Raw genomic sequence first — 12050 nt, 5'->3', positions numbered from 1 at the left:
CCAATGTTAAGAGCACTGGCCCATGCATTATAAATTTGTGCCCATCTTTTCCTAGAACTCCAGCAGGTTTCTGCTTCTGTTACAATGTTGAAGCTGTTTTTTTTTTCAGAGTCACAAACGATATCCCATGTGAGTAACTAAAGGCAGGCATTCCCTTCTCGTCATTCTGAATCTGTCTGTAACTTTTGCCATGGTTGACCGCACTATCATCCTTCTCCACCTCTCCGTTATTGCTAATCTGCATGGAACTGCAATCACTCATTTCCAGTATTGGCTACAACTGGATAGATAATTAGCTATGTGTTATGGCTTCTCTTCCTGCTCCCACTCCAAGTTCTATCTTTGTCACCCTTGTTTTCTGATCTGCATGCTGCCCTTTGGTGACTTAATCTGAATGTCGCTTTCCATATGTGTGTTAGTGACAACCAGCTCCAATCATGGCCACCTCTTAACCTCTCTGCTGTTTCTGAAGTGTCAAGCTACTTCGTCGACATTCTGCACTTTAGCAGAAATTCCTTCAAGCTAAATATTGGGAACAAAAAAACGTTGTCTTTGGTCTTCATCCTCTGCTCCATAGCCATCCTCTTGCTGTAAAATGTCTGAGGTGGAGTCAGACTGTTTGTTTGCAGTTATATGTCATATTTGACTGTGTTAAATCTCCATCCATTAACCTATTCTGTCAAGGCTGTCTATTTCCACCTCTGTTCCTCTTTACCCCATCTTAGCTCATCTCAGCTAAAATTCTAGTGTGTTTGCTACCACTAGAGTTGGATACCCAATCTTGTCCATTCCCCATAATACAGTTTGTGTTGAACACTCAGTATAAATTTTATGTCAATGACTCTTTTCAAGTTTGCTCTTTCTTTTCTTAAACCAGCCTTTCTTCAAATATTTTTTGCCAAATATTAAAGTTGCTATTGCTAGAAATTGAAAGAAAATAAACAGGTAATTTGTTTGACTTAACATTTCCAGGGAGCAATGCTTAATAGACGTATTTGGTCTGTCAGGTTTATTTGAATCCAACCGTCACAGTAGAACTGAAAATGAAGTTTAAGTTCAGACACTTGGGGAAGGCTGAGGCTTTTTGAGAACATTGCAAGTTTAGACAACTAAGATTTCCAAGCTAAGTAGCAGTTACGTTTTGTGAAATATAATTTAATTGATTCACTTTTTTTTAAAGTTTATTTATCGGTTATTGTGATTAGTCGTTCTGTTAAAGTTCTTATTTTGCCTTTTTCAGTTTGCTATCCCACACTGCCTCCAACCCCACAGTCCTGGAACCCCACATTGCCAGGTTCTACCCCTTACCCAGAATCCACAAACCTGACTTCCCTCAGTTGGTCTATCATCTCAGCCTGTTCCTGCTCCACCAAACTTATCTCCTTCTATCTTGACCATCGTCCTATCCCTCTTGGTCCAGGAACTCTCCATCTATTCGGGTCAGCACCCAAACCCTGCACCTCCTCCGTGACTTTTGTTTTCCTGGCCCCCAATGTCTCATCCTCACCATGGACATCCAGTCCCTATACACGTCCATCCACCAGGGCGAAGGCATCCAAGCCTTCCATTTCTTCCTCTCCCACCAACCCAACCAGTACCACTCCACTGACACTCTCATTTGATTGATGGAAGTGGTCCTCTCCCTCAACTTCTCCTTCAAATCCTCCTATTCTCTTCAGACCAAAGGGTAGCCATGGGCATCCGCATGGGCCCCAGCTATGCCTGCCTCTTTTTTTAGGTAATTTTTTCCACAATTACACTGGTACCATCCACCACCTTTTTCTCTGCTACATTGACGACTCTATTGGCACCACCTTGTGCTCCCAAAAGGATGTTGAACATTTCATTAACTTCACTAACACCTTCCACCCTGACCTTAAGTTCACCTGGACCATATCGGAGACCTCCCTCTCCTTCCTGGGTGTCTCTGTCTCCATCTCCATCTCTAGTGGCCAACTCAACATGGGTATCTATTTCAAACCCACCGACTTCCACAGCTACCTGAACTACATCCCCTCCCACCCATGTAAAAACACTATCCCTTACTCCCAATTCTTCCGCTTCCGCCGTATTTGCTCCCCGGAGGAGCAATTCCACTCCAGGACATCACAGCTTCCTGTTTCAAGGACTACAACTTCCCTTCCCACATGATCAACAACGCCCTCAAACGCATCTCCGCTACTTCCTGCACCTTTACTCTAGAACCCTACCTCTTCAACCAAACCAGGATAATATTCCACCTCACCTTCCACCACAGCAATTTCTGGATACCGCGCATTATCCTCTACCATCCGCCCCTACCATCAGGTTCCACCACCCCACCCTTATCTGCATTCCGCAGAGAGTATTCCCTCAGTGTCTCCCTCGTTGGGAACATGCCCTCCATCAACCCGCCCTCCATCAACCCACCCTCCCCTCCTGGCACCTTCCCTTGCCACCTCTAGCGATGAAAACCTGCACTCTCGCCTCCCTCCTCACCTCCAAGGCCCCCAAAGATCTTTTTTCGCATCTGGCAGAGATTTTCCAGCACATCCAAACATCTCATCCACTGCATCCATTGCTTTTGCTGTGGTCTCCTTTACATTGGAGAAACAAGATGCCAACTCGTGGAACGTTTTCAGAAACATCTCTGGAACATGTGCACCAAACAACCCTACCACCCTGTGGCCGAGCATGTCACCTCCCCCCCCCTCCCAGTTGACCAAGGACATGCAAGTTCTGGGCCGCCTCCATCGCCATATCCAAGCCACCTGACGATTGGGACCCTCCAACCACATGGCAACAACATTGACTTCCACCAGTTTCTTTATCTCCCCTCTGCCCACCTCATCCCAGATCCAACCCTCTTGAAGTGTACTACCTGTCCATCTTCCTTCTCTCTCTTCCCCCTTCGCCCCCCCCCCCCATCCACTCCACCTTCTCCTTTGACCTACCACTATCACCCCCCCCCCCATCTGTATCTACCTATCGCCTTCCCAGCTACCTTGACTCCCATCCCACACTCCTATTTATTTCTCTGCCACATTCCTGATGAACAACTTATGCCCAAAACGCAGACTTTCCTACTCCTTCGATGCTGCCTAACCTGCTTTACCAGCATCTCAGTACGCTTGCTAGTATCACTGATCTGGATTTTTACTTATTTCATCTTGCTACTTCTCAACTTGAGTCAACCAATAAAAGTATATTGTCATTAATACAAGTGGCAAAAAGTGTTAGGATATGTGTGCAAATGTAAACTTATTTATGTGCAGTTGGTATTTCACAACGTGTATATTTTAACACCATATTTCAGTATCTCCACAGCCATTGCTGCAGCGAGATGGTGTGAGTGCTATTTCAACTGGCAACCCACTCCTTCAGATTCATCCGTTGGATGCAGGATCACAGCGCCTGCAAAGTGTTATTTTGGAGGGACAAACAGAAAGAAGTAGCAGTGCAAAGGAAGTTGAGAGTGATGAACCCAAGGTATTTGTGTAGGATTGGTGAAGTGGTGTTCATTTATGGATTTGATTTCTTCCCAAAGTGAAGTAATTGACTTTTGATTCCTAGTTTTTTTTTAAAATGCAAGATTTGTTTCTTGTAAGCTTCTGTTCTAACTTTAATAATTTGTATGGTATTTACAGAAGTACCAGTCTTGCCCATGACGATGACATTAAGGCTATTTACTGGTGCCTTGTTTATAGATCAACCCACAACTTGTTGATATGTAGGATTAAAGATATGGGAATGTGTTGGTATGAATGATATTTGAATTGCAGTAAAGGAGTCAAGAACATGAACTTAATTTGAGAAGACTCAAAAAAGATGAATTTCTCTATTTTTGAACAAATTATATTGGGGGGGGGGGGGAAAGCCTGGAAGTCGTAGCCTATTTGGGGATTGTCATTTGAGTGGATTAACTTTTCTTCAATTTAAGAAATTAAGACTGCTGTAAGGGAGATGGTGATTAGCAATGAGCAAAACTATTGAATTTTCATTATTTTGAGGCTATTTACCATCAGCAAATTGCCTTTTATAATGCCACCTTACAAGCACTAGCTCTGCTTGAATAATTTAAATAAAGACAATTATTTGGACTTTTGAGTTTTACAGTTGTGCAAATAAATAATAAAGTATTTTTAATCTTGAATTAATTATTTTAGGGCAAGCTTGACTTGCAAACCCATTTGTTTAAATAATGGGGTGTTTTTTTTCTCTCTTGCTCTGCTTGTATCCCAAAACCTGTAAAACTGGTTTGCTTGGAGCGAGCACCGAAGTCAATCAAACGTCCAAACAACTAAAGAGGGTTGGTATTAGTGGGGTCAATTAGCAGTTGTTCATACTTTTTCAGTGTTCCATTTAATCAGTACTTTGTGAGACTGAACAAATGGACAAGTATCGTTAACAAAAATAAATCCTGCAGTCTGTGAAACCTGGTAGTGAATTGATGAATGCACAAAACACCAAAAATATTGAGAATTTGGCTTAGTTCGAGAATGTTTTTATACCAGGAATAAATGAGAGTCAAGATGCTGAGAAATTATGGCTTGATCATTATTTTAATTTTCAAGAATTGCACGTCCTGATTATCATGTTTTGTACTGACACAATTAATTTAATGTGAATATAACTTGTTTGGAAACCTATTTCTGTTTTGGTTTTTCTTTTGCTTTTTAACAAATCATCATAAGGATATTTTTGATTTTGTTAACCTGCATTAGAATTTGAGTAGCACTTGTAATTGAAATGGAAATTGAATACTGGACCAATGAGTTCTCCTAAATTCAAGTTCCAGTCTATTGATGCAATGTTTGCAGGCTTTGGCAGTGAATAAATGGTAATTTTGTTTGTTATTGTGAAATTATATTTGGGCTGGAAGGGAAATGTTAGCAATTCTTTTGTTAATTTTACAATGTTTATAAAAGGTTTATACTTGGTTAACATTTTTCTTAATTTAAGCTACTGATTGTGTTGCAACTCTTTGCAAGTTGCATTGTTACCTTGGTAAACCAAATACATGAGTCACTGTGGTTCCAACTTTTGACATTCCTACACAACTAAATTTACAATTTGCTTCCTGCTTATTGGCAAGAAATACAAAAAATTGAATTAAATTAAGTGATGGACATAACTCACAGCCAAATCTTGCTTCCAATTAGTGTATCAAGTCACTGTTTAAAACCAGAATCCTGCTTTTATAAAGGGAGTGACATATTAAGGACAATGGAAGAGTCAATGTTTGGTGTAGCATGTTTTCTACATGCTGGGTCATGTGCAGATGACAGGGAAAATGTGCGTATTTTGATACCTGTTAAAGGGTTAGATGGGATCGTGTCGGTCTATTTTCTTTCTTTGATTCTTGGATACATAGAAAAGTATTTTATACTTTATTTTGCTGATTTGAAATTGTTTTTGTAGCCTCAGGGTTGATCCAACAGATTTCTCTGTTGTAGAACCGATCTTTTGTGCCTCCTTGTGGCAATTTTGATTTCTAGCTTGAAGTTTCTTCTGTTGAGAATATACCACATTGTATCACTGTAGCTGTTTACTTGAGATAACTAAAATTATATTGCTCACTATTATGATGCTGCATGTTAGATATTCGGTGTATTCCAAGTAGTCTAAATTTGAAGTTCCCGCCACAATGAAATATTATATTTGTACAGTGCCTATCATAAGTCCTAAATTGCTTGACAGCCAGTTAAGTTCTTTTCAAGCGTAGTCACTATCATAATATATGAAATACTATTGCCCGTTTGTACACAACAGATAATTTGTTGCTAGTGATATTCTTTGAGGAGTAAATGTTTGCCAAGACATCGAGAGCTCCTCTGCCCCCCTCCAAATAACAATCTGGTTCTGCTGAGAGGGGCAGCTTTTGGCTGTAGTTTAGCATATCACTTGAAGATTGATAGTTTCAATGCCACCTTGCACCATCTATACCACACTGAAGTGTTAGCTTAGTTTTTGTTTGCTCGAGCTTTGTTTAATAAGGCTTAAACTGAAGGCTTCTGACTCGAGTGACAGTACTACTGTTAATCCATACATTGACACTTATGCGCATTAATGTTGTTCAGTTTGCAGCAATAACTAAACATTCATGCAACTGGGCAAGTTTTCATACACCATTTTATTGCTGCTCTGTTTTGTTAATGGACTTGTGCCACAGAGAGGTATCCCTTTTCAAATCCTTTTGTTTTGCTTTGTACTATGGCTACACTCTGATCCCCTTCAACCCAGCAAATCCACACTGCTTTACTCTGGGCTTTCAGTGCTGCTTCTGGTCCTGAGAAGTTGCAGTATCTGCTGCTCCTGGTGGAGTTCTTGGGAGCACGGACCTATTGGTTATTTAATTAGCCGGCTGCTGTTAGAGGCAGTATCCTCAATCTGAGATGCCAGACAGAGGCAACAGACTGTCAGAAAGGGATTTAATTACATTGGGGTGCATGGAAATAGTCACAGTGGCTTTATGGCTGGTGAATGGAGCCAGAATCATGACCACTAAATTTAGCTGTGAGAGTGTGTGCTTTTAAAGAAAGTGCTATTGCTGCTAAGAGGAAAGGCATTGCTTCTGCATACTTTATTTTCCCTTGTAATAGGGAAGCTGCCCTGTAATATAACTGAGTTGTTTTCAGCTGGGAAATTGATCTTATTTTCCCGATCTTTGCCTCAATTGATACCACAAATACACGTGCTTTCTACAGCAACTCAAAAGCAAAATACCGCGGATGCTGGAAATTTGAACTAAAAACAGAAAATGGTGGAAATGCTCAGCAGCTCACTCTGGCAGCGCCTGTGGAGAGAGAAACAGAGACACCGTTTCAGGTCTGTGACCTTCCATCAGAACATGCTCTCTATTTCTTGATAGATTGGCCACAGTGTTGAATGCCCCTATTTCTGAAGACCGGGTTTAATTGGAATCAGTCATCCCTATGTCAAGGTCTGATTTGTTATTAACCTTTGATCTCTGTACATGGATTGAATAAATCAGTCATGAGTATATTGTTTATAGGTCAGCTCAAGTTAATAGGTTTCACTTCAAATTCCACAAATACAAGAATACAATATAAAATGCAATTCATTTGCAAGGAAGAAAACAATCCCACAAATCAGTTGTTTGCTATGGTGGATGTCTTATAACTTTTATCTTTAACAGGGCTAGTACAATCGTGTCAAGCATCAGTTCATAATTAGTGTTCTCATGAGTGTTTTCCGTAATATGCAGAGAACAATATCTCACTATTGTCAAATTTTAAGTAATTGCCTAATATTTGAAATTTAAAAACTTATGACCAGCATGGATGAAAACCTGCTTATGTTTGGTTCTCCTTAGTGGTGAAATTTCTCCTGCCAATCTTAAATTTTGACCAAAAGTCAGTATGGATGCAAAGCCTTTATTGTTATATTGATCTAATCATGGGAATTTAGGTGGAATTAACTCACCTTCCTGCGTCTACCTGAAACCCAGAGAACATTTGACAAAACAATCTTACTGTCTGATTTACTGCAGTGAAAGACAATGAGATGTTTTTCGCATTTTCAAGATGAAAAAAATTGCAAGTTGTTGATTACTCCCATTGTTTTTGTTATATCAATACACTTGGTATATATGATGTAATTTATCTGCTATTTTCACAGCAAATGACTGATGCATTGAATTGTTTCTTGTAAGTGGAATTGAAAGTTATTTTCTATTTATTGATATTTAAACTGAAATGTGTTTGAAAAAACTTGTGTCCAAAATATCAACTTATACTTTTCAACCGTAACTGAAAATGTGGATTGGGTTAGGGAAAAAAAGTCAGTGTAAAAGGTACATTGGTCTGTAGTTGATGTCAACCTGTGTTTGCAGGTACAGAGGAGTTCAGCTTTGCTTCTAATCTGTTCTGAGATGCAGATAACATTTGTTTTGTGATATCATTCGAGGAAGATTAAGGGAAACAAATCAATTTCCTATTTGTATCCTGCACTCTTGAGTTGAGCTAAGTATCAAAGAAAAGTTACTGAAACAGTAGTAATAACACAACCTAAATTAAGGAGATTTTTTTAATGTCAGAGAATGGCTTGCTCAATTGAAAACTGATAATATTGCAACTTGAGACAGAAGGGTTTGATATCAAATGAAATTGTAATGCTAGTAACAGAGCAATGACATTTCAACTTTGGTGATACCGTCATTTTTACTCTGACCTACATACCAGCACATCAGGCATTTAACAATTTAGGGTTAGTTCTAAAAGTAAAAGATACAATTTACTAAAAATATGATAGAGATCTTGGGTAGTAATTTGAACTTGAGGTCTGTTGATTTTCATAAGTAGCTTCAGTGTCACTCCTTGCTTAAGGTGGTAGAAAGAAGTGATTGACAGAGTTACTTTAGAAATGCCCAGTTATTCAGAAATGGGTTCTGAACTTTAATATTTGCCCTTGTATCTTGTTGTGGATTTTAGGGCTGCTATGTAGTAGCATGTTCTGTGCTTAAGGGGTTTTTCCAGTCTAAACAAGTATGGTCACTTCTTGCTGAAAAAAAGTGTTTTTAGCCCAGGGTGTTTTTTAAAAATTAATTTATTGCAATATGGGCATTGCTGGCTGGGCCAACACTTATTGTCCATTCCTTGTCCTGAGAAGATGGTGGTGAGCTGCCGCCTTTAACCACAACAGTACTTTAGGTTGAGGTAGACCCAAAATGCCATTCAGGGAGTGAATGCCAGGATTTTGATCCAGTGATAGTGAAGGGATGGTGACGCATTTCCATGTCAGAATTTTGAGTGGTTTTGAGAGGAGCTTGCAGGTGGCGGTGCTGTTATGTACATCTGCTGCCCTTGTTCTTCTAGATGGGAGTGATTTTGGGTTTCATAAGTAACCTTTTGTGAATTTATACAGTGCAATGTGTATCTTGTGGATGGTGCATATTGCTGCTATTGAGCATTAGTAATGGAGAGAGTGAATGTTTGTGGATGTTGTGCCACACAAATGGACAACTTTCTCCTGGATGGTGTATTCCACCATACTGCTGATTTGTGGATAGACTTTTGAATCAGAAGCTGAGTTAAACACTGCAAGATTCTTAGCCTGATATGTTCTTGTAACCGCTATATTTATGTGGGTTCAGCTTCTGATAAGTGGCAACTTTATGTTGATAGTGAAGGTTTCAGTCATGTATTGCCATTAAATGTCAAAAGATGATGGTTGGATTATCTCTTGGATAAAATTGCCTGGCATTTGTATGGTATATATATGATCTGCCACTTGTTAGCCCAAACCTAGATATGGTCCAAGTCCTGCTGCATTTGAAGATGGACTGTTTCATGTGCATGTACACAATTGTCTGGTAGTACAGAACGTTAGAAGATAGATACCTAAATACACAGGATCCTGTTTTATGAAGGCAAAAGGAATTTGCACATAGGTTGCACCTTTTCCCTTTAAGAGTCAACACTCTGACCAATTGGAATCTACATCTCTGGTCTGAGAATTAAGATTTAACAGTTAATTGTTTTGCTGTATTTCCATTCCAATCTATCAGCACCCTGTTCTCATCCTGTATAAAATGGTATCCCTTGTTTCAAATCTGTTTTAGTTCTGATGAGTGCATGATGAGCATTTCAACTTCTTACACATGGCAAGATATTGCTAAAAGGCATGTCGATAGTATTACTTCTGAAGGGGGAAAAAGGTTTTGAGTCAAACCAATGATACCAAGTGCCATCAAGAAAAGTGTACAGAACTTGAGGTAAATCAGGGACTAATAAGTAGATGATACCATGTTTGAATTTTATTTGATCTTAAGCTTCACTGTGCATGCTTTGAGTGATTTCTCACTGGTTGGAAATGGTAGCACAGTATATTGAAATGTTACAGGGTTCAGTGATCCAGATTATGGTATAGGGCAATTGTTTAATTCCACCTTGGAAGAACAGGAACTTAAATTCAATTTATTAAACAATCTGGAATGAAAAACTTGTATCGATAATGATGACCATGTCACTCATGGATTATCTTAAAATCTATCTGCTTCACTGGTATCCTGTAGGGAAGGATATCTGCTGTGCTTACCTAGTTTGGCCTGCATTTGACACTGGACCCAGAGCGCTGTGGTTGACTCTTCACTGGCTTGCCAAGCCTTTTCAGAAAACAATCAGTTGTCAAAAGGGTTGCTCACCATGGTCTTGTCAAGGACAATAAATTACGGCTTTGTCAGCAGAATTTACATTCTGCAAATTAATATTTTAAAAATGCCTACTGTTGGGCTGTTTATAACAACAAGGCTAACCTGAAGTTTCAAATTTAATTTAAAAAAGCAAATGTATATTTTTGTCAGTAATAGCTTCATGTATTCACGCCAACGGAGACATCCGTAAACCTCTTTTTTTTTAATTCAGAAGAGAAAAGGTGGTTGGCCAAAAGGCAAGAAAAGGAAACCTCAAAAAGATTTTACTGCACCCCGGGCTCCTACTACAGGGTAAGAAAGTGGTTTCATGTCATGTTTGAAGGACTTAATTTTGAATGCCCAGTCGACATTAAGCACTTGTATTGATGTTTGCTCATTTGATCATTCTAGCATAATGTCATCTACTTTGCTCTGATAAAAATCACATCCCTTGTAATAATGTTTCTGTCAGATTTATAAGTGAACCTTGATGGTATGATGGCTATATTGCCACAATGTGTTAGCACTATTTCAAGTCAGAATAAAATACCTAAACAAAAATAATAATTTGCAATCAGAAAAGCAAAGGAATTAGAATGAAGACTTTTGGCCACCTGTCTAATACCAAAGAGCTCCACCAAAATTGCGGGAATGCACAAACACTAAAATTAGCAAGTTAACTGCACAGGATGTGGCAAAAGGATAATGTCCAAGCTTATGGTGAGGTTTAAAACTACGTTGGGTAAACCACTACAAAGTCACCAAAAATGCTTAATTTATATTTGAGCAATAAGCTACGTTATAGGTAGCTCAACCTCTTTTGTTTTTGCGTAGCTAAATTTTATGATTGTATAAATAAAACTATAGTTTATCAATAACCAGATATTTAGTAATAGTGCTTATACAGTACGTGTATCACAAACATGTTTTATGAAATGCTTGTGGTAAAATTGGGTCATTTGTATTCATATTTTTGGACATCATAATTGTAGAATCAAATCACATTGTCTTCTGTTGCAATACTTTTCTAATTTCCCAGTTAAAATATGGCTAGACTTATTCTTTGTGTAGTCTCATTTATTTATTTTTTTAAATTGATATGCCTGGTAACACTGCCTTTCAAAATTTGTTCCTTTTAATCCCTCATAACTGCCTGGCAGGTATGTGTTGTTCCTGAATGAACAGAGAGCCAAGCTGAAAATTGAACATCCAGATCTCCCTTTTACAGAGATTACAAAACTGCTGGGCACTCAGTGGTCACAACTGTCTCAGGAAGGCAAACAGGTGAGAAATGTCTATCTTTAAAGTGGCTACAGCTTTCTTCCTGTCTGTTTGGCTTTGGAGTAAGACTTCATGTTTATTTTTCCCGCCATGTTAACTCCTCTTGTTATAGCTCTCCTGCTCTCCATACAAAAAAAATGAAGAGGATCAGAGAAGGAAGAAGAGGGTACGTTCAGAACTTTGCCTTCAGGGTTCACATTGAGGTTTTCTATGAGCTGAAGTGTTAAATATGAAGTTTATATTTGTGTTTCAATTAATTGATCCTAACTGATCCTTGGCTTCAGATTTGGGATTTATCGTTATTGAACAATGGCATTTAAAAACAAAACCTTTTCCAGGGGCATACAATTCAAGCAGGAATAACTAACAAATAAATCTAGGTGCAAATGAGACTAAGGGTTTAGAGGACCATAGTGCCAATCCTGTATCCAGGGTGAGGGTAGGGTGATATTGATGATACATGCAGCCCTTGGTCTGTAGGATTGACAACCTGATACTAGATGTCACTGTTTAATAGACGGATCCATTAATTGTTGGTTTCTGCTGCTTAGAAAGTCAACATAAGTAATTGTCTTCTCATAAGGACTACAGGTATAATGAATTTAACTTACACCTGGTTGGAAATCAAAAGCTCCAG

General features: G+C 38.9%; 1 protein-coding gene across 3 annotated transcripts in view; it reads left to right on the top strand.

Moving 5' to 3' along the window:
• LOC140485660 (uncharacterized) overlaps positions 1-12050 on the top strand; it is a 61486-nt gene that overhangs the window by 15048 nt on the left and 34388 nt on the right. For all 3 annotated transcript variants that reach the window (XR_011962401.1, XM_072584046.1, XM_072584047.1), the window contains exons 3-5: positions 3296-3468; positions 10365-10444; positions 11293-11416. Coding sequence is in view for 2 of the 3 variants with exons in the window: in XM_072584046.1 (XP_072440147.1) it covers positions 3296-3468; positions 10365-10444; positions 11293-11416 (377 nt within the window). In the remaining variant the exon portion in view is untranslated. The remainder of the gene's footprint in view (positions 1-3295; positions 3469-10364; positions 10445-11292; positions 11417-12050) is intronic.

This window comes from Chiloscyllium punctatum, chromosome 14 (assembly GCF_047496795.1).
Source record: "Chiloscyllium punctatum isolate Juve2018m chromosome 14, sChiPun1.3, whole genome shotgun sequence".
Lineage (NCBI taxonomy): Eukaryota > Metazoa > Chordata > Chondrichthyes > Orectolobiformes > Hemiscylliidae > Chiloscyllium > Chiloscyllium punctatum.
This window is presented reverse-complemented; position numbering and strand designations above follow the sequence as displayed.